The sequence below is a fragment of the Grampus griseus genome, assembly GCF_964374135.1.
Source record: "Grampus griseus genome assembly, chromosome: 17".
Taxonomy (NCBI): Eukaryota; Metazoa; Chordata; class Mammalia; order Artiodactyla; family Delphinidae; genus Grampus; species Grampus griseus.
This window is the reverse complement of record NC_139011.1, coordinates 1,264,932-1,291,730: the sequence shown is the minus strand read 5'-3', so window position 1 is coordinate 1,291,730 and position 26,799 is coordinate 1,264,932. Positions and strand designations below refer to the sequence as shown.

The 26,799-nt window shown below is 53.2% G+C and overlaps 2 protein-coding genes across 2 annotated transcripts; both read left to right on the top strand.

The window, feature by feature from the left end:
• Positions 1-7,618: 7,618 nt before the first annotated feature.
• On the top strand, positions 7,619-10,056 carry ZFP41 (ZFP41 zinc finger protein; the record flags this gene model as incomplete). Its single annotated transcript, XM_082675054.1, has 2 exons — positions 7,619-8,047; positions 9,277-10,056. Exon 2 carries the CDS (start codon positions 9,460-9,462, stop codon positions 10,054-10,056), a length of 597 nt encoding a protein of 198 aa, XP_082531180.1. The 5' UTR covers positions 7,619-8,047; positions 9,277-9,459.
• An 8,334-nt stretch (positions 10,057-18,390) lies between these two features.
• GLI4 (GLI family zinc finger 4) lies at positions 18,391-25,055 on the top strand (the record flags this gene model as incomplete). The annotated part of the gene is made up of 7 exons (XM_082675306.1): positions 18,391-18,398; positions 18,594-18,802; positions 18,899-19,038; positions 20,918-21,047; positions 22,387-22,545; positions 23,236-23,337; positions 24,021-25,055. The coding sequence occupies 7 exons, from the start codon at positions 18,391-18,393 to the stop codon at positions 24,950-24,952; spliced, it is 1,680 nt and encodes a 559-aa protein (XP_082531432.1). The 3' UTR covers positions 24,953-25,055.
• Between the last annotated feature and the right edge of the window lie 1,744 nt (positions 25,056-26,799).

Genomic DNA, 26,799 nt, shown 5'->3' with positions numbered 1-26,799 from the left:
CTTATAAAAGCAACACAGAGGTTTCCAGTTTCGGGTCTGACGTATAAAATCAACATACATTCACTGAAATACAAAGAGTAGAGAAATACATAAGAGCAAAAGTAAAAAGCCCTCGTCCTGCCCCTATCCTCACCAGAGGTGACCACTCTCAGATTTAACATTCACCCTTCCAAGGATTTTCTATGTATGTGTGTGTGTACGTGTGCATACGCACAGATACATGTGTGTGTTTCTTTCACACAAATAGAATTTTACTAAACATATTACCTTGTGGCTTGGGTTTTTTTCAATTAATAGTAAATGTGTTGTGGAAATTTTCAATTAATTATGAATATTAACTATTTATAATTCATTTTTTCAGATCAGAACATACAGATTTACCCAGAAATCCAGATTTTTATATGAACGATCCCAAATTTTAAGTTGCCAAATAGTTATTTTTATTTACTCACTGAACAAGCAGTGTTGACTTAAAACAATAAAATAGCCAGTTACTTTACAAGCAAAATGAGTTGACTTGGGAACAGCAACGAATTGCGATTTGGGACCTGCAATCCATGGGGAACCACAGGCAAGTCTGGAGAACAAAGAGAGGAAACTCTTTTATAGAGGAGAAGGGGAGTTGGAAGGGGCTGTTCTAAACAGAGTCCATTGGAGGAAACTGGGAGTTTGAAGTTTAGTGGTTTTTCACTGGCTGAGCTGTTGCCCCGTGGGGAGAAAATCTTCCTTCCTCCTGCTGGGTAGTAAGCGGTAACCGTCTCCTGCTGGGTCTGCAGCTGACGTGGAGTGACAGGATGTGAGAGCTCCCCCTTCTGGCCTCCTGACTCCATTTTAAATGATGTTTCTGTTCATTAAATTTCACAGCAGTATTAAAATAACAACAGAAATCTAACACAAAATATGTGCACAACCCCATTGCTTAATCAAATTACGTTTTCATGCATCCATATGCTTACTTAAGTTTTGAATAGTCACAGTTAATTCTGCATCTCTATTTTAATATTATCGTGTGTCTTTTTTCCACTTCGGCACAACTTTATTTCTCCATTCACCTTCCCTCTCATTTTGCCTCATCTCCATATACCCCATCTGGTAGCCAAAGTTAACAGAGAAGCAAACTACATGCTGCAGGCCAAGTCCGGCCAGCTCCCTGTTTTTGTAAATGAAGATGCAGTGAAACACAGCCACCTTATCTGTTTACATTTTGTCTATGGCTAATTTCACACTTCCAGGGCAAAACTGAATAGCTACACCAGAAGCCATCTGGCCTGAAAAGCCTAAAATATTTACTAGATGGCCCTCCACAGAAAAAGTTTGCTGGCCCCTAGTCTGGTGTGTGGGCTTCCATACATTTCTCCGTTCTCATGTGGACATATAGAAACAAATACATGAATATAGGTTTTGTTTTAGCCATTGTTTGCTTTTATAATAAAACTTGCTTTCTTTTTACTTAACAATATCTTGAGGACAGTCATTGTGCGTGTGTGTGTGTGTGTGTGTGTGTGTGTGGTATGATGATTAAGAATACAAGCTCTGGAGTCAGAAGCTTGGCTCTGCACGCACTAGCTCTACGACCTCTGGAAAACTGTCTGACTTCTCTGTTCCCCAATTTATTCAGCCATGTCATGGAGATGTTATAAATCATTGGGTTGCTGTGAGGATTAGACAAAATAACACATGTAAAATGCTTAGAACATTCAATAAACTCTTAGTAAACATCAGCTATTATTGTTCATTCAAAAATATGTATTGAGGAAATTCCACATAGTTGAAGTAATAGCAGCAGCATAAATCTGAATCTTCTGACATTTCCTTCAAAATATCAATAAAGAACAAATAGAACGACAGAAAACTCATGCCTAGGCATAACTATAAGAAAACATCCGAACCTTGAGTTACCTGTAAAACAAGAAGCAAGAAGGGGAATTTAAGCTCCTGTGAGACAAAGTTTTCAAAAATCAAACATCACACATCCTTTCCCCGCTGACGCCCCTCTTCCACAAACAAAAGCCACCAGGTAACGAAACTATGCTTTCCTTCACGTTGACACAAGAGGTCCCTCTTGGGCTAGGAATCTTGTGAAACAAGCCATACCTCTGTACACAGAAATGCAGGGGTGAGCTCACCATCTCTCTAAAACCACTACACAAAGGGAGAGAAAATGGGGATCAAACAATTCAGCTCATGAAAATTCCCAAAATAACCAATAGCAAAATAGAAGGAAACTGTAACTCCAAACTGAATCAAATATCTGCAAGTATTTGGAGATATGGAAACGAAGGGGAAAAAAAACTTGAATCAGAACAGAAATGAACAAAAAGCAGGAAGAAATAAGGGAACTCAGGAAACCATAGAAGAAAAATCAATAACCAATCAGAAATGAAGACTGAATGACAAGATGCACAAGGAAGAACAGATTTGAATGAAATTCATAAGGCGGGCAGGAAAATACAAAGAGAATTTAAAAATGAAGAAGTAAGAAGTGTTAGAGAGAAAGTGATCAAAATGGAAGAGATAATGTATGGAAAACTGGAATTCCTGAAGAAAATAAAACAAGGGAACAGAACTAAGACTTAAAACTATAATCCAAGAAAAGTTTCTGGAAATAAAAGAAGACCTAAATCTACATCTTGAAAGGGATCACGAGGTACCAGGAAAAACATAAGCCACGATGACCAAGTCTGAGACCGCCTAGAAAAACTATGAGATTTTGACGGTAAAGAAAAGGTCAAGGTTCCCAGGCAAAAAGGTCAAATACTTTCCAGGAGCAGAAGAATGAGACCAGCATCAAATTTCTCAAAATCCACAACAGTAAGCAAAGCGACAATGGAGCAGAAGTTTCAAAAAAGACAAGAAAGGAAACTGTGAACCAAGGGTTGTGTAGCCACTCACACTGTGATCTTACCTCAAAGGGACCCTGTACCTTTGAGCCCAACATGAGGGATGTACCAGAAGCTTCATCCAACCAAGAGATGACAGGAACTTCAGCAAAAAAGATGGATGGTGTGATCTTTTAATGCCCTGACCTTGGATCTAACATAAGAAAAAAGTGAGTGGTGGGACTTCCCTGGCCATCCACTGGTTAAGACTCCACGCTTCCACTGCTGTGGCCTGGGTTCCATCCCCAACTGGGGAACTAAGATCCCGCAAGCCGCGTGGCGTGGCCAAAAAAAAAAAGTGAGTGGAAGAATGTACTTTATATGTATTTTCTGACCAAGTAGAAATAATGTAACTTCTAAAATGTGAGGAGGTGGGAGAGAAGGAGGCGGGAAATCTCCCTGATTGTGTATCAGCGACAGTACAAGTTAGGGTAACATTCAATCTAGGTGAGCACAGCTCTTTCCTGCTGAGCCAAGCTTGCCTCCCATGTGCCATTTCGTGTCCTAGAATTCTCTTCTCCCTGTTGGCCCCCCACCCATGATCCCCACATCAGAACACATGTAGGTGCCCGGGCTACAGCGCCCCACCGAGAAGGAAGCCGATATTCTGGAAGGTGAGCATTCTGAGCACCTGGCAGGGGCCTGGAGCAAAGGATGTTCCAGGAAAGCCTCCAAGTCCCCCAGCTCTCCTCACAGAGGCTGCCCTCATGGAAGGAGGATCCCCTGTCCTCACTCGTCCCCCAGTGTTGCTGTACATATTTATAGAGCAGCTGGTGGGGGGCGGGGGACAGGTCTCGGTGACAGCAGGGCTCCCTGGCCGGGGAAATGGCCTCTGACCAGACCTTACACACCAATGCTGTTGGCATCACCTGGAGCTCCTGGTGGACCAACTCGGCCACCAAAGGGGGGCTGGAGGGAGCCACCAGGGCCACCAGGAGGCCAAGCTCTGTGTCTCTCCTCAGAGACAGGAGAACACCTTTCTTTCTGCTGTGCTGCTTCTTCTCAGTCGCATTCTCTCTGTCCAGCCATCAGTCACTCAATAATATTGATTCTGCACCAGTTCTGGGCTGGGCCGTGTTTGGGGTCCTGGGGATACACAGGTGAATAAGGCAGGTGCTGATCCGAGTCATAGGTAGTATGTAATGTGTAGAGACAGACGCACAAGCAGAACAACTCCACATAAAGTTGCAAAGGTAGGACAGAAGCACACACTGAGGGCTGAACTGAGCAGAGTCTTGGAGGACAGGTCAGTCGGGTGCAGGAAGGCGGGAGGGTATGTCAGGTGCAGGGGAGCTCAGGGCCTGAAGCCCAGGCCTTGCAGAAACGTGCACTACTTGCTAGGGTCTCATGGAAGGGCAAGCGGTGGCGAGAGGGTGGCCAGCAGGTCGCTGGAGGGCCAAGGGAAGGGGACTTCTCAAGCCTGTAGGGGGAGCTCTCACGCCCAGCGTGTGTGGGACCAGCATCCCATCCCTTGTGCTGTGGGACCAGCCCCTCCCAACTCCCCCCTTTTCCTTCCTTCTAGATTTGCCTATGGTCCACCATAGCTTGCATTTCCTGAATTGCAATTCCTCTGGCTACTCCCACATAAACTTGCTTTTGCTGGTAAAATACCTGGCTATTATTATATTACTGAAGTTGACAGTAGCAACAAAGAAGGAAGCAGAGTTGAGTCTGGTCTTGAATATTTCGAAATCGAGGTACCTAAAGCTCCTGCAAGGGTGAAGTCCAGGAGAGAGCTGGACAGCAGGGGCTACAAACAGAGATACGTGGGAGAAGGCTGTATCTAGGTGGCATGAGGGTCAAGTGCCCATTCGTTGCACCACACATAATGAGACCCCACCAGGAAAAGCAAAACCGTGCGCCCCCAAAGACTTGATTTTCTGGCGTGGGAAGGGAAGATGAACATAATAAACACAATAATAAGGAAATTACATAGTATGTTAGAAAGTGGAAACTGCTATGAAAAAAAATGCAGAGAAGGGTGAGGGCCAGAAGGTGGAGAAAGAGGCAGAATGCTGTGGTATTACAGAATGTGACCCCCAACAGTGCAGGCAGCACCCAGGACGTGCTCCTAGCCAGCAGACTACAGCAGAGCTGACAGAAGGCTGCTCCTACCGTTAGGTCATATGAGACTCCACCCCAGCAGACCCGGGCCATAGGCTCTCCACTGACCCTGAAGGAGCATGAAGAGGGCCACATGGCAGGGAACTGTGGGCAGCCTCCCAACAGCCCAGAAAAAGCTGGCCCTCAGTCACACAGCCACCAGGAAAGGAAGCCTGCTAACAACCACATGAGTGTGGAAGAAGATCCTTCCACAGTCTCGCCTCCAGCTGAAAACACAGCCCGCGGACACCATGACCGCAGCCTTGCCAGACTGAGCAGAGGACCACCTAAGCCTCGTTGGACTCCTGTCCCACAGGAACTGTGATATAACAAACACGTATTGTTTTAAGCTGCTAACCTTGTGATAACCAGGAAACTAATACACACAGGGTAGTCAGTGGTCAGGGGTCCCCTCTAGGAGGTGAGCTCTCAGTAGATGGAAGTGGGAGTTAGCCAACCAGACAGCTGGGGACAAGTGTCCCAGGCAGAGGGAGTGGCCAGTGCAACTGAACGCATGCCACAGCGTGCCTGCTGCCTCTAAGGAACTCAAACAGGTGGCTGGCGGGGAGGGCACGAGTGAGGGAGGGGGCTGGGGTGAGTGGGGGGAGCCACAAGAAGAAGGAAGGGGTGCGGGGGGAGCGAGGGGGGCTGAAGTGAGTGATGGAGTACAGGAGGAAGGGAACGGGCGCAGAGGTGACTGAGGTGCAGCTAATGGGAGGGTGGCTGCGTGAGGGGGCGTGTGGGACCCCAGCGGAGTCGGATGAGGTGGCTCGGGGGCGGAGTCCACCGTGGTGCACCACCGAGATGCTGGGGCCTCGCCACCTAGAGCGGCACCGGAAACGGCCGGCTGGGAGCGGGCTCTTCCTGCGGGCACCGAAGGCGAGCGGGCGGGTGGGCCAACGGGGATCGCCTGAAATGGGAAACCAGCTGAGGGGCGGAGCCCTCCCGGGAGCACCACAGAGAGGCCCGGGCCCTCGCCTCCTAGAGCGACGCCGGAAGGGACGGGGCCAGAGGCGGGCCCTTCCGGCCGGCGCATGGGCGGGGTTGCTCGGCTGTGCAGCTTCTCGGCGCTGGGCAGCTGGGGAGCGGCGGGACTCGGGGACCCTGCGAGGGGCGCGCCCGCCCCAGCCTCCATGCAGGAATTCACTGCGTCCCTCTGGCGTCGCGTGGGCCCCCTGCCCAGAGCAACGGCACTCCTTTCTAGGCTCCTGGGCGCCACGGGGAGGAGGGCGAGGCTCGAAGACCAGCTCCGTGCGGATCGAGGTGGAGTCCCCGGGCCCAAGGCTGGCGAGGCTCTGTCAGGCGACGCCCTCTCCTTGGCTTCGACACCGCTGCGGGCCCACACACTGCTTGGGTGCACGTTTGCCCTTGGATCTCCCACCACTAGTAATCCAGCCTCTCCCTTAGACCCCGGCTTCTGAGGACAAGTGAGGTTACCACGGAGTATCCTGCTGCAGGGGGATACCCAAAGCTTCATGTTACAAGAGGCCTGGCACAGAGAGTGAAGGAGCTACACTGGAGTCGCACAGCAGGTACCAGCACCCCGGCCTTTAGGCCAGGGTTCTCGTCTGCTCTGACAAGGTGGATTGAGTTTTCTCCGTGGCTGTAGCAGTCCTCAGGCCTACAGGCCTGTGAAACGAAAAGACCAAGACAATGACCTCAGGTCTACGCCGCTTTTAATAATTAAATATTTTATTCCTTGGTGTGCACGGGACTTAGAGAAGTGAGTACGTCCAGTCTCTGCCATTAAGCACCTGCCAGCTTGAGTTAGGCAGACGACGATTATCTAGAATGTTTCCTGAGCAGCAGTATGTGCAGGCTACAGCCAAGTAACTAGGGATTCAAGGATGAAAAAGACACGATCCTTGCCCTGAAGAGCCCTCGGCTCGTCGGGAGACTGCCACGTCAGTGACAAGCCACACGTGGAGTGACGGGAGTCCTGGTGGGGGCACAGTTCTTGGAGCACAGCCGGCAGTTGTCGGGCTCAGTGGGTTCAAGGACCACCCCTCTCCATCAAGTGGGTCAGCACAGAGCCAAGCTGAGTTTGCGCCTTCCCTGGGGAGCCGTGGGCCAGAGGGCTGATAGCACTTTCCTGTTGGTTCTTGGTTCTCATCTGTTTCCTACACCTGAGCTCAAACTCCAGCCTGGCTGACTGGGGCCGTGATCCTCTGCCCTGGTTCCGCCTACCTCCGCGGCAGAGATGCTCCCATATTTGTGCATGCTTCCCTCAGCCTAGATGGCCTTCCATCACCCTCAGTTCTGGCTCTCACCTGATGCTACCTCCCAGAAGCTACCTCCAATAGAGCCTTCAGAGAATGACGTTTACCTGAATCCAAGTCAGGTGTATCTAAGCATTTTCGTTTAGAAGAAACCAGACTCTCAAACTCTTGTCAAGTTGGGAAACCTGTCCAGTCATTTTATGCGTTGCCTCTGTGCATGGGAGAGTGGGTGAAAGCCCAAGTACCCCCTTTAACTCAAAGGGAATTCAAAGCATTTGTACCTCAAAACGTATGTCACTTGGGACATTATCACCCAGAGCACCACGTTTTAGGGTGAGACAGCCTGTCAGGAGATGGACCTCCCAGTAGATCGGGCGACCAGCACAGGTCATGGGAGGTCTTCTCAGGGATGACTTGAGGACTCAGAACACGATCTGCTTTCTTTGGAAAGTGTTTTCTCCTAATCTTGTGGAGGATTTCTTCTGCTAGCAGTTAAAGAGCCTGAAGCTTGTCAAGGCTTTATCCTGGAATTGCATTAGTTAGCGCTGAGGGAAGAGGCAGGTCAACAAAACTCAGAAATAATACAGAAAAGCAATAGATGAAGGTTCTTAACCAATGAGACGTGAGCCATGCTGGTGACGCTTCTACAAGCACCTACCACTGGAACCGACTGATTCCTGTTTGAACTCTTGGTGAAGTTGGAATTCTTTTAGATGGGATTAGAGACAGAGCATGCCAGATTTTTTAGACAATGCAAGCAAGATCGTAGTTGATTGTTCCCTGGGGTTTTGGCCTTCAGTGGATGAGTTGGCTCCAGTTAAGTGCCACAAGGAGAATGGGAACCGGGTAAGGGAACCAGGGAGTGGGGTCAGGGAGGACTGCCTGAGAAGGGCCCTCAGAGCAGAGCTCTGAATGAGTGAGGGGCCAGCACCACCAACACCTCCTCTCAGGACCTGTTTCTAGGAGCACCCAGGTGCTGAGGCAGGAAGGAATGTGTGGCAAACCTAAGGATGGCTGGGGCGGGGGGGAAGCACAGGGGCAGCAGTGTGAGGGGAGCCAGTGGGGATTTGGGCAGAGATGTGACGGGGGTTCACTGGCTGCTCTGTGGAGGATGGACCCGGGGAGGGCCGGGGTGAGGGTGGGAGCGAGTTTCATCCAGCTCAGAATCCAGGCTCCAAGTGATGGGAGGTACCTTCCATGAGGGTCACATGTGGCTCCCACAGCCTGTAACTCCAAAAGCACGTTGTCTGGCCCCAAATACAAGAAGTGGAGAAGGAGCAAGTAAAGGGCTGGGAAAACTCCAGTTTGGGGACCACGCGGCAGTCGTTGGTCCATGGTACACATGAGTCCTACTGGACGCAGGTGTGGAGATGCTGGCCCCTGGCAGAGGAATAAGAATTCCTTGGTTGGGACTTCCCTGGTGGTGCAGTGATTAAGAATCTGCCTGCCAATGCAGGGGACACGGGTTCGAGCCCTGGTCTGGGAAGATCCCACATACCGCAGAGCAATGAAGCCCATGCACCACAACTACTGAGCCTACATTCCAAAACTACTGAAGCCCGCGCGCTTAGAGCCTGTGCTCCACCACAAGAGAAGCCACTTCAGTGAGAAGCCCGTGCACCGCAACGAAGAGTAGCCCCCGCTCGCCACAACTAGAGAAAGCCCGCACGCAGCAACAAAGACCCAACGCAGCCAAAAATAAATTAATTAATTTATTAAAGGAAAAAAGAATTCCTCAGTTAGCAACTGAGTAAACGATGATGCCATCTACTGAGATGAGGAAAACTGGGAACAGTGAGGTTGTGGGGGGTGGGTTTCTGGGAAATAAGTGCTCTGTTTGGTCATGTCCAGCCTGAGACTCGTTAGATGTCCAGGTGGGATACGTGAGCAGGGAAGGGAATGGGGCCATGTTCCCATGCCTCCCCCACCCCTTCCCTGCCCATCTGCCCCTTCATAACTCAGCACTCAAAGACCTCATGGCTGTGTTCCTCCCAAACACTCGTTTAATCTAATGTTTGTGGTCTTGTTTCTCTCCAGCCTCAGAAGGGTTGTTGGTGCTCTTCTCTTTGTTGCAGAGTTTCTGTTCCAGAACTGCAGTTACCAGCTTGGGAAAATACAGTGTTGTGTCTAAAGCAAGACCTTTCTGAAGAAGTGGAGTTACAAGGAAATTCGTAAGGCTGGAGAATTTTGCTGCTGGTCATTCTCCTTGGCCCTTGCCGGCTTCCAGTGGTCCTTCCTCTCTCCTGGGGACAAGAAGGATGGAAAAGCCCACAGGCAAAAAAAAGAAGGCACAGACCCCAGAGGAAGAAGTACGTGTTCAGAAGGACACTCCCAAGGAAGATAAAGCATCTAGGAAAAAGAAGCCAAACCAGAGATCCACTTTGGCCAAAAAGCACAGTAAGGAACCCAGCCTGAGTCGTGAGGACGAGGAACACATGTTTGAGGCCTTCAGTGCTACATTTAAAGATGACTTTGAGGGGGTTCCTGTGTTCACTCCCTTCCAGAGGAAGAAGCCCTACGAATGCAGCGAATGTGGGCGCGTCTTTAAGCACAAGACGGATCACGTTCGCCACCAGAGAGTCCACACTGGAGAGAAGCCCTTCCAGTGCGCCCAGTGTGGGAAGACATTCAGGCACAGCTCCGACGTGACCAAGCACCGGAGGATTCACACCGGAGAAAAGCCCTTTAAGTGCAGTGAGTGCGGCAAAGCCTTTAACTGTGGCTCAAATCTCCTAAAACATCAGAAAACCCACACTGGAGAGAAGCCGTACGAATGTAAGGAATGTGGGAAAACCTTTGCCTACAGCTCATGTCTTATTCGCCATCGGAAACGTCACCCACGGAAGAAGCACTGAGTGTGGGCAAGCCATCCAGACTCAGAGCTTTGTGCCCGCGAAAACTGTCCTGGCAGGCCTGCCTGGGGCTCCTCCTCCCTGGCGTCTGATCGGGCTGGGGGTCCTGCCGTCACCAGGAAAACCACCCCAGCCAGGTCAGCAAACACCGGTGTGGCCAGAGACCTTTCTGGTCTAGAGAATCTCCAGGGCAAGACATCATGATAACAAGGCAGCTCCTCACAGCTGTGGCACCAGGGAGGCGAGTGTACAAACTGCTGTCCAGGGGACAGGCTTCAGACCCGAGCACAGTCAGCACCTCCCACTGCCACCTCCGCCTGTGACTCCCATGCTGGCTTCAGCCCTCCCACCGGCTCCTTTGAAGACTGTGCTGCAGACCTTTGGCCCACTGGGTCCCAAGTCCATCTCCATGCAGCCCGGCAGGAGGCCTGTGGCCCTGAGCTGGATGGCAGTGCTTCCGCAGCGAGCACTGGGGACCCCAGTGTCCCCCTGGCTGGCTCTGGTGGCGGTGCTCTGCTTTGTCCTCTGCCTTCCCTCCTCTCTGGAGAACCATTCCTTGAACTTGGCCCCTGCTCCCAGGAACTGGGCTCTCTGTGTGTCCTCCCACATCAGCCATCATCCCAGCTGAGCAGCCTTGACTTACCAGGTGGACCACTCAGGACACTAAATGCTGCCACTGTGGGCGCTTCCTGCCCTGGCCGTGTGAGGCCCCGGGATGTTGACAGCAGCTTGGATGCAGCCTTTGCCTGCCATGCGGCCTTTCAGACACGAGACAGTGGGCCTGCCCCCCAGGGCCAGCTCTCCGTGCAGGTTAGTTCCACTTCTCTGTGCTTGGCCCCCAGCTTCCATCCTACCCCCTTCACATCCACATGCTGTGCCTGCCCTTGGTTTCCCTCCAAGAGTGGTCTGGATGGGCTCCATGTTCTCCTGGGCGAGGGTGTGGTTTGTCCCAGAATTCCAGCACAGTATAAGAGGGGTGAGGTGACTGTTATCCAGGAAGTAATAGGGCTTTTTATCAGGAAAATGTTGACACCTACATTTTCAGCTCTTTAGACCCAGAAAACTAATAATGGCCTTGATCTTGGGGGCCCCACCATCAGGAGACAGGAGAGAGTGCTCCCAGTGGAAACATCCCTCCAGGTTAAGATTTGTACTCTTGTTCTTTCTAAAAGCTATGACGTTATAACAGCTCTACCTGAGCTCGCACCTCTGCTTCACAGCTCGGCAGGCCCTCCTCCTACCCCGACAGGCAGGCCCCAGGTGTGACCTGTGATCCTGCTCTCACAGTCCCGGAACTGGAGATGTGATGAGGCAAAGTTGTTCAAACAGGTGCCAGGGTCTGGCTCAGGGAAAACACACCTGTGATCCTGGGTGGGGAAAGGTTGCTATAAAGGAGGTCACTGGGACATTTGGCAAACGTTGGGTCTAGACTGTCCACAGGGGAGGTGGGGGGGCACATCAGTGTCAAAGCTCCCTGGTTTGATGGCCTGCAGCCATCCCAGACAACGTCCTTGTCATGAAAGATGCATGCTGAGGTCTTAAGGGCCACAGGGTCATGACATCTGCAGTTTGCTCTCAAAGGCTGAGCAAAGAAGCAATAACAACAATGCAGATTGGCAGGTTGACAAACACTTTCTGTTAAGGGACAGATAATAACTGTTCTTGGCTTTGTAGCCATAAGGTCTCTGCCACAACTCAGCTCAGCCATGACATGCCATAGCAATTACAGCACAGAAACGGCCAATAAGCCTTTATTTACAGAAGCAGGTGGTGGGCCGGATTTGGCCAGTTTCAGATGAAGGGTATGTGACACGTTCCAGGGGTGTCTGCATCTGCTTCGGTTTGGTTTGGTTTTTATTTATGATGGTTTATAATATACCATGATGGATATATTGTTATATATAAAATATTGTATAAATGTACCGTAAATTACAACACATCACATGTACTATAGAAAAATTCTCATTTTCTATGTTATTATGTTTCCACGTTAATACCAATGGGAAGCATTTTTCGTGGCTGCGTAATGATCCATTAAATAAAATGTTGACTTAACCTTCTCCTAACAGAGGCATGTAGGCTGTTTCCAGTTTAGGTCAATAAAAACAAGGCAGTAAACATCTCCACATTTAGGGCCAACAGGACGGGTTGCCAGAAATGAGCTGACGGGGAGATCATTCTGGCAAATTACCTTCCCCCAGGTTGTGCTGCATAAGTGCCCCAGCAGTGCACAGGTAGCAGGTGGGTTTTAATCTCGCCAATTTGATGGGAGAGAAGAAGCATTCTAATCTGGTGTCTTCGAGTTCTAGAGAGGAAGCAGGTGGCAAAGAGCATAGTCTCTGGAGCCAGGGGTTACTGACTCGACCCTCGTGCCTTGGAGATGTGGGACCTTGGGCCCGTCCTTCACCTCCTTGTGCCTATGGTTCCTCAGAGATGACTTGGAGGCATTGACAGTGCTCAGCCTGGTCAGTGACTGTGTGTGACCTCAGTGCCGTGCTGACCCCCAGTTCAGCCGCTGTCAACTCCGGTCACGTGTTAGTGTCCTTAGTGAGGGGACATTTTTCCACAGGCATGAGAGGCGGCTGTGCAAGCAGATAGCCGTCAGTCCCTCTCTCGAGAGAATGAAATCAGCCAGGAAAACAAGAGAGACATGAGAAAATAAATCACACAATCAAACTAAAATCAGTCCACCGTCTTTTTTGCCTCCTGTCATTTTGGTTCAGACAGACAGGCTCATTTCCCATTTCTTCTGAGTTAACCATTATGACACCACATCACCACCAAGCACTGAACCCAAATCTTTCAGATAAATCTGTTTTGATGGGTTTTTTTGTTTTTTGGGTTTTTTTTCTATTGCTCTTCAAATGAAACCCAAATTCCAGAAAAAGAAAACCTTCTAAGTAGCCTGAGTCAAAGAAGAAAAACATAGGCTTCCCTGGTGGCGCAGTGGTTAAGAATCCACCTGCCAATGCAGGGGACATGGGTTCGAGCCCTGGTCTGGGAAGATCCCACATGCCACGGAGCAGTAAGTCCGTGCACCACAACTGCTGAACCTCTGTCTAGAGCCCATGAGCCACAACTTCTGAGCCCACGCACCACAACTACTGAAGCCCCCTGTGCTCTGCAACAAGAGAAGCCACCACAATGAGAAGCCCGCGCACCACAACAAAGAGTAGCCCCCGCTCACTGCAGCTAGAGAAAGCCTGCACACAGCAACGAAGACCCAACACAGCCAAGAATAAATAAATTTTTTAAAAGAGAGAAGAAAAAAATATAATGAAAGTTATAAAATACTTAAACCTGGATGATAATGAAAATACAACTTGCCAGAAATTCTGGTGTAACTAAAGCCAAACGGAAATTTGTAGCCTTATGTGACCAGCAGAAGAGCTGGAAATCAACAAGCTAAGCATCCAACTTTAAAAGTGAAAAAAGGCCAACAGAATAAACTCAAAGTAGAATGGAGGCAATAAATTATAGAAATTAATACGACTAATGGGAATGGAGAGCATTTTTAATAAAAGTTGGTGCTCTGACAGGACTATGAAAATTGACATTCCCTGGCAGTGGAATCCAGAAAGAGAGAAGGAAGGAGCAAAGGAGCTCCTTTAGGAGTGAGAAGGAGAGCTCCATTAGGAGTGAGAAGGGGAGGATAATGGCAGATACATCAGAGATTAGAAGGATAAACTGTCGAACCAAGAGATGTGAGAACTCAAATGAAGTGGGTTATAGAAGAAAGATGAGTTACTGAAGCCAACTCGAGGAGATAGCCTGAAGAATCCTCTAACCAGACAGATTGCTTTCATAGATGACATAAATTCAGAGACGCATAGACGACATAAATTGCAGAGGAAAGAACACTCCCAAATTTGTTCTACGAGGCCACCATTACCCTGATACCAAAACAAGACAAAGATACCACTAAAAAAGAAAATTACAGGCAATATCACTGATATTATGCAAAAATCCTCAACAAAATCACTAGCAAACCAAATCCAACAATACATTAAAAGGGTCATACACCATGATCAAGTAGGATTTATCCCAGGGATGCAAGGCTTTTTCAATATTCGCAAATCAATCAGTGTGATACACGACATTAACAAACTGAAGAATAAAAACCATATGGTCATCTCAATAGATTCACAAAAAGCTTTTGATAATATTCAGCACCCGTTTATGATTAAAAAAAAAGAAAACTCTCCAGAAAGTGGGCACAGAGGGAACATACCTCAACTTAATAAAGGCCATATATGACAAACCCACAGCTAACATCATACTTAGTGGTGAAAAGCTGAAAGCATTGCCTCTAAGATCAGGAACAAGACAGGATGTCCACGCTGGCCACTTTTATTCAACATAGTTTTGGAAGTCCTAGCCACGGCAATCAGAGAAGAAAAAGAAATAAAAGGGATCCAAATTGTAAAAGAATAAGTAAAAATGTCACTGTCTGCAGATGACATGATACTATACATGAAAATCCTAAAGATGCCACCAGAAAACTGCTAGAACTCATCAATGAATTTGGTAAAGTTGCACAATAAAAAATTAATACATAGAAATCTGTTGCATTTCTATAACAACAAAAGATCAGAAAGAGAAATTAAGGAAACAGTCCCATTGCCTACATATCAAAAAGAATAAAATACCTAGGAATAAACCTACCTAAGGAGGTGAAAGACCCGTACTCCAAAAACTACAAGATGCTGATGAAAGAAATCAAAACTGACACAAACAGATGGAAAGATATACCATGTTATTGGACTGGAAGAATCAGTATTGTCAAAATGACTATACTCCCCAAGGCAATCTACAAATTCAAGGCAATCCCTATCAAATTACCAATGGCATTTTTTGCAGATCTAGAACAAAAAAACCTTAAAATTTGTATGGAAACACAAAAGACCCTGAATAGCCAAAGCAATCTTGAGAAAGAAAAACAGAGCTGGAGGAATCAGGCTCCCTGACTTCAGACTATACTACAGAGCTACAGTCATCAAAACAGTATGGTACTGGCACAAAGACAGACTTATAGATCAATGGAACAAGATAGAAAGCCTAGAGATAAACCTACACACCTATGGTCAATTAATCAATGCAAAGGAGGCAGGAACATACAATGGAGAAAAGACAGTCTCTTCAATAAGTGGTTCTGGGAAAACTGGACAGCTACATGTAAAAGAATGTAATTAGAACATTTTCTAACACAATATACAAAAATAAACTCAAAATAGATTAAAGACCTAAATGTAAGATCGGATACTATAAAACTCTCAGAAGAAAACATAGGCAGAACGCTTTTTGACATAAACTGCAGCAAGATGTTTTTGAATCCACCTACAGTAATGAAAATAAAAACAAGAATAAACAAATGGGACCTAATCAAACATAAAAGCTTTTGCACAGCAAAGGAAACCATAAACAAAACAAAAAGACAACCCACGGAATGGGAGAAAATATTTGCAAACGATGCAACTGACAAGGAATTAATCTCCAAAATATAGAAACAGCTCATGTGGCTCAATATCAAAAAACCCAATAAAAAAAATGGACAGGGCTTCCCTGGTGGCGCAGTGGTTGAGAGTCCGCCTACCAATGCAGGGGACACGGGTTCGTGCCCCAGTCCGGGAAGATCCCACATGCCGTGGAGCGGCTGGGCCCGTGAGCCATGGCCGCTGAGCCTGCATGTCCGGAGCCTGTGCTCCGCAACGGGAGAGGCCACAACAGTGAGAGGCCCACATACCGCAAAAAAAAAAAAAAAAAAAAAAAAAATGGACAGAAGACCTAAATAGCCATTTATCCAAAGAAGACATACAGATGGCCAAAAAGCAGATGAAAAATGCTTAACATCACCAATTATTAGAGAAATGCAAATGAAAACTACAATGAGGTTTCACCTCACACTGGTCAGAATGGCCATGATCAAAAAGTCTACAAATAATAAATGCTGGAGAGGGTGTGGAGAAAAGTGAACCCTCCTGCACTGTTGGTGGGAACGTAAATTGGTGCAGCCACTATGGAGAACAGCATGGAGGCTCCTTAAAAAACTACAAATAGAACTACCATACGACCCAGCAATCCCACTATGGGGCATATATCCAGAGAAAACCATAATTTCAAAAGATACATGCACCCCAATATTCATTATAGCATTATTTACAATAGCCAAGACATGGAAGCAACCTAAATGTCCATTGACAGAGGAAAAGGTAAAGGAGATGTGGTATATATATATACAATGGACTATTAGCCATAAAAAAGAATGAAATAATGCCATTTGCAGCAACGTGGATGGACCTAGAGATTATCATACTAAGTGAAGTAAGTCAGAAAGAGAAAGACAAGTATCATATAATATCACTTATTTGTGGAATCTTAAAAGAAAATGATACAAATGAACTTATGTACAAAACAAAAATAGACTCACAGACTTAGGAAACAAACTTACGGTTACCAAAGGGGAAAGGTGGGGGGGGGGATAAATTAGGAGGTTGGAATTAACATATACACACTACTATATATAAAAATTGATAACTGACAAGGACATACTGTAGAGCACAGGGAACTCTACTCAATACTCTGTAATGACCTATATGGGAAGAGAAACTGAAAAAGAATATATATATATACCCACACATATATGTATGTATAACTGAATCACTTTGCTGTACACCTGAAACGAACACAACATTGTAAATCAACTATACTCCAATATAAAATAAAAATCAAAGAACAAAACAGTCTATAGCAAATTAAACCTTAAGGTTAAATGTTAAACCGCGTTCTCTTTGAAAAAGAGCAGTACAGAGCTTCTGCCATCACTATTAATATTCACGTGGACCTTCCTGGACCAGGGCTTGAACCCGTATTTCCTGTATTGGCAGGCAGATTCTTAACCACTGCACCACCAGGGAAGTCCCAAGTTTTGAAGCACTTTCCTTGAAATCTTGTTGCCACCCAGGGTGGGATACATGGGTTGAGCCACAGCCCGCGCCCCCTTCCCCACCTTGCTCTCCTCCAGCCCCTGTGGCCGTTATCCCCACCAAGTACCAGCCTCCGCGTGTCCATGTGCCCAGAGCCTGGCCTTATTCACACCGTTGGCATTGCCCAACTGTTGATAATTTCCCAATTATCAACCAGGTGATAATTGCGCTTCTTTATTTATTCAAAAGGTATTTCTGTCCTTTTTCGGCTGTGAAAGCGGATCCGCCCCAAAGCAAGAAGTTCCTGATGAAATATGCATGAAAAAGAACCTCACAACTAGCAAAACTTCCACGTTCCTGAGCTCCAGGGAGGAACAGAGATCAAGAAGGAAGGGAAGAGAAAGGCTGTGGTAAGAAAGGACACCCCTGCGGTGCACATGCTAGGCTGCAGGAGGGGCGTGCGGGGACACGGCGCGGAGGGCTGTCACTGCAGCGCGGGCGCTGTCACTACAGGGCAGGCATTGTCACCGCAGGGCAGGTGGCCAGGCAGCAGACACTCCACCCTCGGGCAGTGCCTGCCGTCGGGTCAGGTGGAGGTGGAGGGAAGTGTTCCATCTGATAGGCCGCGTGAAGGCAGTGAGATGAAAAGGGGAAGCAACCGCAGGGAGCTGTCTCGAGATTCTGAGGCGCTCAGCCCCTGCCCCTCAGCCAGGAGTGCTGTAGGACAGGCTCCAGGAGGAAACAGCTCAGGCCAAGTCAGAACCTCCTTGGCCTCGGAGCTTGTCCCGGCAAACGCCCTTCAGGTTGTCCCCTCCCCACTGAACACGGGAGAACGGTTAAAGCAGCGACCGCAGAAACACGTCAGGGCACCTGAGTTACCGCGCAGGCTCCCCGCTGCCGGGGCCAGCACGGAGGGCGCTGGGACGGCATGACCTGGCGTCAGAGCGAAGGCACAGAGGACCTTGAACGGGCGTGGGGACACCTGCGGATGTCCCGGGGACGTGACGTCTGTGGTCCTTCGTGCCAGACCCTGTGCCCTGAGGGAAGCTGGCGGTGCGGGCCACGGAGCAGGCGGGGCTGACGGGCTTCAGCCCAGGTCGCCCTCGCCAGGTCCACTGCACCCCTGGCGAGGCTCTGGGCACCAGCATGTCACCTGGGCTTTATTTCTAATGGCCGCTCATGTCTGTCCCCATTTTGGGCACCGAGATGTGATCATTCCTTTCTTCTGCCGGTGAGCTAGACACCAAGACGCGCTGCAGAGTGACACTGGGCTGGCCTGGGCCCTGGGGGCAAGGCCAGGGCTCCGAGTCGCCCTGCTTGCAGTGGAAGCCCCTGGTGCTGGGGCACTTGGGCATTTGCTCTGGAGCAGCACAGACAGAGGTCATGGTGAGGGTGGGGTTTTCAATGAGCAAAGATGGCGGGGTAAAGGGGGTGTCTCGAGGCCCACGGAAACAGTGTTGGGACCAGAGAGGGAAATGGCGGGGGACAGGGCGGGAGTGACCCGGGATCCACTGCCTGGGGTCAGGGCTGTGCTCTGAGAGGCAGCCGGTGTCTTCAAGGACCCCTGCCCCGAGCTCGAAGTTCACTGCCTCCTGGCTGCTTGCGCACAAACTCCAGCCACCTGTCAGCAAAGCCGGGAGCCGGAGGTCCTCCCCTTGACCAGAGCCCCTACAGGATCCAGGCCCAGCCACAGGGCGAGGCTGACACTGCGGACTCCACGGACGGGGATTTCCAAGGCCTGAGGACAGCCGTCCCTTGGGGTGAGCTCCCGGCGCCCCGGCCCCACTGCCCACAGCGATCTCGGCACTGGGCCGCCCCGGTGTCAGGTACGTCCGACACAACCTGTGAGCTCCCTGAGGGCCCGCGTGGCCTGTGTCCCTGCAGCCTCACCCACGCAGCATTCTGGTCCCGTTTGCCTTTAGTGTCCTGCCTCTTGGTGTTACTGCGTGTTTGTTTCCTGGAGAGCTTCAGCACTGGGGGTGCTGCTCTCCTCATGCCCCCCTGGTGGACCGAGGTGGCCATGGGCTACAAACGCCTGTGCACAGCGGGTGGCCTTGGGCCTGTGCTGGGGCGGACGCTTTCCCCAGTCTAGTGTTTCTGACTGTTATTTTTAGTCCTAGAAATGCAACTTTCCAACTAGTCAAATTTGTTGAACTTTTACTTGATTATATTTTCACATCCTTCAGTCCGTGGAAAGCAAGTGTGGTCTACCTTTGGGGTAGATGTTCTCTTTTGTTCTCTCCTCGCTTTCCCGGGGCTTGCTTTTCACGCGGTGTTCTCTTAACCCAGACGGCTGTTGCGCTGGTCCCCACGTTTCTTCCCAGATGCCCTGGGCATCCGTCAGTGCTTCCTTGTCCTGCTGCCTCTGGATCTTGTTTTCTCCTACAATAAACATCTGTTCTGACCTGTTCACTGCATTCAGCTGCTCTCCCCACAGTCAAGAGTCCCCAGGGAGGTGCCACTGCCTCAAGGGAGAGACCATCTCCCAGCTCAAGGTCTGGCCCAGGCCTGCAGAGCCAGAGGCCCAGCTGGTCACTGCCTCTGGATGTGTCTCTTGGGGGCCGCCTCATCTTAACCAAACTTGTAAGAGACCAACACACAAATCAGAAAAGGAATGTGCTAACTTAGGATGGGCATGACCCCTTGCTTCAGCAAAATACCGTGTCCCTCAATAGACACCCCTCTCTGAGCCTGGATACAGGTTCCCCTGCTATCCAAAAGCAGAGCGTTCCTGTGACACCTTCCAAGGCCGAAATGGCATAAAGCGAAGAGGCACTTAGTTACCTTGTTAGGACACGTGTTGCTCACGGCGCACAGGGCAAATCGAGACGAAGCGCAGACGCCCCCAGACGCGGCTCGCAGCCCCGGCAGCTTGGTGCTGAGTGTAGTCCCACAGGAGCTCGGCAGGGGCCGCTCTCGCTGCCTCGGTTGCAGCTGCTGCAGAACAAATGCTGAGCGCTGTTTTCACCTTTTGCCTTTATTCAAAAAAAGCTAAAATCCTGTTTGGCTTTGTTGGAAAACAGGTACTAATGTAGGTCTCTTGTAAAAGCAAAGTGGTGTAAAGAGAACTTTCAAAAAGCAGGGGACATTTTTCCCTGGGAAACAAAGTTAGGCCCTGTCGTTGCTTCATGCCTACAGTGTGACGTGACCTTGCCTGCCCCCAGACCCTGTCAGCACCCCGTTCAGGTCCTGAGCTCTGACGCGCTCTGTCAGTCCTCCCCTCTGTGCCCCTGCTCACTTTGCCTCTGTTAGAGCAGATGTTCTCACGAGGGGCGATTCTGCCCTCAGGAGCGGACGTTGGCAACACCTGGGGACATTTTTTTGGTTGTCCCAACTGAGGGGAGGTACTATTGTCAGTTGCGGGGGGCAGGGAAGCTGTTCAGCGTCCTAAAGAGCCCAGGATGCTGAGGGTGGGGACCCGAGTTAGATCCATGACTTAGGCGAAGGGCCAAAGAGAAGATTCACGAGGCCGGAGAGAGAAGAGTAAGCGCTGTCGGCTGGAGGCTTCAGAAGCTGGAAAATGAGGAGAAGCAGCTTTCGGCAGAAGCCTACACACTTGACAAGGTGCACGTCCAGGCTGAGAAGGCTGGCAGGGCCTGGGGATGGGGTCGCGGGTAACCCTGACAGTGGGGCAGAGGTGGGAAGAAAAATGGTGATTGGCTAAAAGTCTCCATGGGAGTAATTAGAACCCCTCAGGCCTGTCCACCCTCATGGGAAACAGAAGGCTGCCCCCATCCCTCTGAAACTGAACCAGCGGGACAGACTGAAGACGAGAAAGGGTGAAAGTCCGGCCCACGGCCACCGCTGTCCACCATCGGGGAGGACACATCCAAGGAGAATTAGGTTGTGTGCATTTCCATCACAAGCCCCCTCCTCTCCCCTGCCATCTCCCCGTCTCCCTCCTGCCTGAACCCCGAGGTGTCCTCTTGCCCCGCCCATAGCCCCCGAGGTCACCAAGGCACCGGTCCGCCGGGGACCTAGAGCGTCCCGGAAGTGCGCGAGGCCGGGCGGGCGGGGCGCGGGAGCACTTCCGGCCGGCGGGCGGGCTGGCGGCTACCTCCCGATCGGAAGGTGAGTGGGCGCCGGGCGGCGGTGGTGGCGGCTGCAGGGCACCCTCGGCCCAGCCCGCGCTCGCGCGTTGTCCCCGCAGCCGCCGAGACCTTGGCCTCGGCCGGGCGTGGGGGGCGCGGATGGCGGGACGCAGGGGGCACACTGGCCCCTGACGATCGCGGGTGTCCGTTCGCGGGGCGCCTCCCCACGCGCCTGGAACCCCAGGGACGGGAGCTGTGGTGATGCCCACTTTGCAGATGGAAAAGAGGCTCAGAGCTGCCCCTGGCCCGAGGTCCGTGGCCGGACTCAGCCGGGGCACCCTGCTCTCCGCTGCCAAGCGCCCCGAGTTCGGGCTCTTTCCGGCGGCGCACAGGCTCCAAGCTGGGAGGCGGGGTGGAGGAGGGTTTGCTCCTGGGCCGGTGCCGTTTGTGTCCCCTCTGCCTTCAGCCTGTTGCAGCAGCGTAGACGTTCGCACTGGCGTCCCTTCGTGACCGCCACCTCCCCTCAGAGCCCGGCTAGGGGTGACCGTGCCCTTTCCCAGATATTTAAAATGTGGCATACCCAGATGTCAGCACTGCAGACCCACCGTGTGTCCACTTACCTGGCTGTGGGTGATCCTTCCCATCTTTAGGGGCTGAGGTCGGGGGCTGACCCAGGAGGCCCCCACTGGTGAGGAGCCCTGTGGCGTCTGCCTCCCTGCTTCCTTGAAGCAGGTACTGCCTGCACCGTTATTGGATGTACATTACCTTTCATCCTTCCCCTGCCCCTTTTCACTCCCAGATAAGGCCTCCTACTTCATGGAAGTGTGAAAGAAAAATCCTCATTTTAGACCAACCTATTCCGGCAAACCAGACTAAAGAAAAGTATCTTTGACCCCAGAGGAGGCTCGGAGCACCCTAGGCGGGGCTGGGATGTGAGGGGTCCCAGCCTGCGGCCTCTGAGGGGGGTTTTCCTCTCTGGACATGTCTCGTTAAGATTTAACCTAGGACGTTCCTGCTCCGGCAGGCAAAGTCAGTTCTTTGCGCTCCCCAGGGCCAGCGGCCCCCAGCGGGGGAGGTTTTTCCGGGAGAACCAGCTTTGCTTTTCTCCATGGGCAAGGCCTTGGGTTGGGAGGACGTTGCGGGCATTGCTGGGGGGAGAGCTTGGGCTCAGTTCGTGTGGGTGCGCTGGTGCTGTGCACATGGTAGAACACACCAGGGGCCCCGGTGGCCTCGCACGGTGGGCCCCACAGGTTACCTCCTGGCGCTTAGTTCCTCCCCCGGGGGAGGAGCCTCCAGCTCACCTGTGGCTGATCGGCCCCACCCCGCACATCCCTCTGACCCCCTCATGTCGCCGTGGTTTTCGTTTCCCCGGCTCTCAGGTGTGCAGTCCTCCAGCAGGCCTTGGGGGAAGATGGCAGCCCTGGGGGACAATCAGGAGCCCCCTCATGTCCTGTCCACTGTCACTTTCGAGTCACCGGAGACACCTGGAGCCTGCCACCGCCACGAGGCCCAGCTTCACCTCCACGGCCATCAACATGGTACTTGCCTCCCTGCACCGTCACTGCGGGCAGGCAGCTCACTGCGCGCTGGGGCTCCTGCACCCTGGTGCTTGGGTCGGGACTCGGGCAGCAGTGCTTGAGGCTAGGGGTCGAGCTGTGTGAGCAGTGGCTCCCTAGAGGACAGTCCCTTGGAGTATGTTTCTTTAGGGGATGAGGGGTGCAAAAAAAGAAGCCTCGATGGCCAGGCCTGTGTGAGAGGAGTCAGTCACCTTATCTCCCTCTCCGAGCCTTTGATCCCACGCCAGGAAAATGGTCTCCAGAGTTCTGGGCAAGCTGGTTTGGGTGGGGACCCCCAGGGACCTGCAGGGATGGAACCATCAGCCTTGCTCCGCCCCCCGGCAGGGTCTGGGGGTGTCCAGGTGTGGAAATAGCCGACAACTGGTCGGGGAGGATGTCCAAGCCCTGCGGTGTGTGGTGCCCCTGGACCCTGCTCACACGCAGCCGTCAGGGAGTCCGGGGTCCCTTCCCTGCCCCATGTCCCACAGGAGGCCTGGCCTCACTCCCCTCACAGTCGAGGACACAAATCAGCTCTTGGTAGCCAGGACGAGGACCCAGGTAGATGTGTTCTGTCCCACTCAGCGAGCCTCCAGAGGGCAACGAGGTGTGTTGGGGGGTACAACCCGTTCTAGAGGAGGGGGAGATGAGCCCCAGCCCCGCTGTGACCCTCAGGCTTCCCCGGCTGCAGCCCTGAGGTGCCCTCCCAGCCACCACAGGAGGAGGATCTCCGGGACGTGGAGGAGGTCCAGGCTGGCAGAGACACCTGCTGGCCAGGTGAGCAAGCGGAACCTGCCGCGGGGCCCCGCCCAGAAGCGCGTTTACCTGCGGCTGCTGCACTCCAGGCTCTGTGCAGCGCCCACCACCGCTGCCAGGCCCCGGGGCCCCACTTGTCCCTGGCTCAGCGCTCACTTCTGTCCCCCACAGCCCCTCCCCCCCGTTCAGTCCCGGTCTTGTTGCTGACACTTTCTGGGCTGTGAGAGCAGCGCAGACCCCCATATCCACCTGCCTGTCCGGCTAGAGTGTCCGACTTGGCAACACTGGCCAGCAATCGGGGAGTCGTCCTGGCACCCCTGTGTACTGCCCTTGACCTCCACTTGTCCCCTAAATCGAGCTCTGGTCCCCACCCCCTTCCCCTGGGGCTTCGCTCATCCAGGCCCTCAGCTCCTCGTTTCTCTCCCTCCCCACCCCACCCCCCGCCTCTCTCCCCTAGAGAAGCCCTTGGGGTGTCCTCTGGGGATCCGTGGAGCAGCTCCGGGGCCGTGTGGGCAGCGTCCTCAGGATCAGGGGCTTTTCTGCTTGGCTCTGAGTCTGAATCTCCTGTCAGGCTTCCCCCCTCCACATGCGCGCGCACCCTGTGTGTTCTCACCCTGGTGCTGTCGTCTGGAACGGGGCGGGGGTCCCCGCGGACGGACAGCCTGGTGGGCGGCTGAGTGCTCTCCGCCTCTCCCGTTTCTCAGATCCCGAGTTGGAGCGCGAGCGGGCCCCGTCGTCTCCCCAGCCGCACAATCCTGAAGATGAGGTGGACCAGGACACGGGGGTGCTCAGGACCCTTCTGAGGAGCCTTCCCCATAGACCCAGGTGTGGGGACAGCTTGGGGCAGGAGTGCAGCCTGGAGCGGCCGTTAGGCCAGCCGCCGGGGGCCGGGCCCCGCCCCCAGAAGAGAGGCACCTGGCGTGGGCCGCTCGGGCTGCAGGGAGCCTCGGGGACAGAGGGCGGCCCGGGGCACGCCGACGAGCTGGCGGGCAGCCTCGGCCGGGGCTCGGGCCTCGGGGCCCGGCAGAGTGGCCCGCGGGGCGGGAAGCCGCACAGGTGTGAGGCCTGCGGGAAGAGCTTCCAGTACAACTCGCTGCTGCTGAAGCACCAGCGCATCCACACGGGCGAGAAGCCCTACGCCTGCCACGAGTGCGGCAAGCGCTTCCGCGGCTGGTCGGGCTTCATCCAGCACCACCGCATCCACACGGGCGAGAAGCCCTACGAGTGCGGCCAGTGCGGCCGCGCCTTCAGCCACAGCTCGCACTTCACGCAGCACCTGCGCATCCACAACGGCGAGAAGCCGTACGAGTGCGGCGAGTGCGGCCAGGCCTTCAGCCAGAGCTCCAACCTGGTGCGGCACCAGCGGCTGCACACGGGCGAGAAGCCGTACGCCTGCAGCCAGTGCGGCAAGGCCTTCATCTGGAGCTCGGTGCTCATCGAGCACCAGCGCATCCACACGGGCGAGAAGCCCTACGAGTGCCCCGACTGCGGCAAGGCCTTCCGCGGCCGCTCGCACTTCTTCCGGCACCTGCGGACCCACACGGGCGAGAAGCCCTTCGCCTGCGGCGCCTGCGGCAAAGCCTTCGGCCAGAGCTCCCAGCTCATCCAGCACCAGAGGGTGCACTACCGGGAGTAGCGGGCGCGGGGCCGCGCGTCAGCAGCCTGAGGTCGAGGCGAGTTCCCGCGGAGGGCTCCTGCCTTCGCGTCTCCTGGCTGGCGCAGCCGGCATCTCGTGCGTGTCCCGAATAAAGTCTGTGTACTTGATGGACGCGGGAGGAAGGCCACGTGGCTGCCCCCTATCCCTGAGGGCTCCTGTCGGCAGAGCCCACCGCGTGCCCTAGCGGCCGAGGCCTGCGGGCGTCGTGACTTACCAGAGCCATAGCCAGGGCGGGGTCAGGCACCCCAGGACGGGTGGTTTCCAGATTGGGGTGGGGGGGCCCGGGCTGCCCGCTCTCCCCCTGGGCTGTAGTCTCTGGCGGTTTGGTTTCCTCATGCATCTGGGAGAATGTGTGTGGCATGTTCTCTCTGCAGCAAGCCCTCGGATCTGCTCTGTTTGCCTTCTCACCCTGCCTCTGCACCTACTGGTGGCTGCCTGAGGCCAGCGGGCTTCAGTGGAAGGTGGCCCTGCCCAGCCTTCATAGCTGCCTCCAGCCCCAGGAAGCCGGGGCCCCAGGGGGTTCCCCGCTTGACAGGTCTAGGCGACTGCAGCTGGGCATTGGCTGTAGCCGGCTTCAGATCTGCCATGACTGCCCTGTAGCTCCCCAGCCCCTGTGGTAAAGGGGAGAGCCCAGCTGGGTGGGGCGCCTTCTGTCTGCCTTCCTGCCTGCTCCTTCCTGGACAGCTTTTGGACCCCCACCCCTGCCGCCTGCACCACACACGGAGGAGTTGCCCGGCCCCTCTCCAGGGTATAACTCCGCCTCGCCTCCACATCCTCTTTCCCAGTGACCCCAATGGAGAGCCCTGTGGTTGGGCTGCCCCGCCTCTCCAGGCTACACTCCCAGGGCCCCGAGGCCATCAAGCGCTTTGGACTCCCCCACGAGGGTCAGAACACCTCCTTGAGTCGTCTTTGCTGGTGCACTGTGACACCCTGGAAGATGGGGGACATCCGCCTTCTCCCCAGCCCCCTGTCCCTAATACCACGTGGCTACTGGGTATCGTGAAGCTTCCACCTTGGGCAGCCAGGCCGCGGAGCGGGCGAGCAGAGCCCCCAGGGCTTTCCGGGGAGCGGTGGCTCAGCCTGTGCTCCAGAAGGGTCATCCTGCAGCCTCAGCACCAAGGCTGGACTCGGATACCTGCACCACAACCGGACTTAGCGGGCAGCCCCAGAGCAGAGCCTGGCGGTCCTCCACACTGTCCTAGACTGTCCTGGAGGTGGCCCAGCAGACCCTCGGTGACGGGACAGGGACAGGGCGGGAGCTCCCAGGCCACTGAGCAGCAGGCGTGCAAGCTAGGAAGGCTGCCCAGAGGAGGGGAGCGTGGAATCAACCGCCCCCAGCTGCAGCTCCTCGGTGCCAGGAGGTGAACTCTCAGCAAAGGCTGTGTGTCCTCCCTTGTCGCATGCGGCCCGCCGAGATGGGCTGAATGGCATTTGCATTTGCCGGCTTGGGACCGGTTCTCTCTCGAGGGTTCCGTCTGATGCATTCAGCACTTCCCGGGAACCCTGAACGCCCGGCAGGACCGAGACAAGGACTCCTCAGGGCATCTTCTCTGCCCGTTGTGGCTGCCCAGGTTTATCAGTATCTGGCTGCACAGGACGTTATGGTTCTCGACCCCTGACCGCTCCTGGGACGTGGGTACAGCCCGGAGTCTCTGCACTGTCCTCCTGCCTCGTGTCCGGCACAGGCGTCACGCCCCTCCTCCCCCGCCATGGTCATCCTCCGGTTCCAGCTCTGTGCCCCGGCCTGCTCTGGAGCCTCTATCCAGCCCTGGTTGCGAGTGTCTCTAGCTCAGCGGCCACTGTCCCTCGCCTCCCGCTGACCCTGT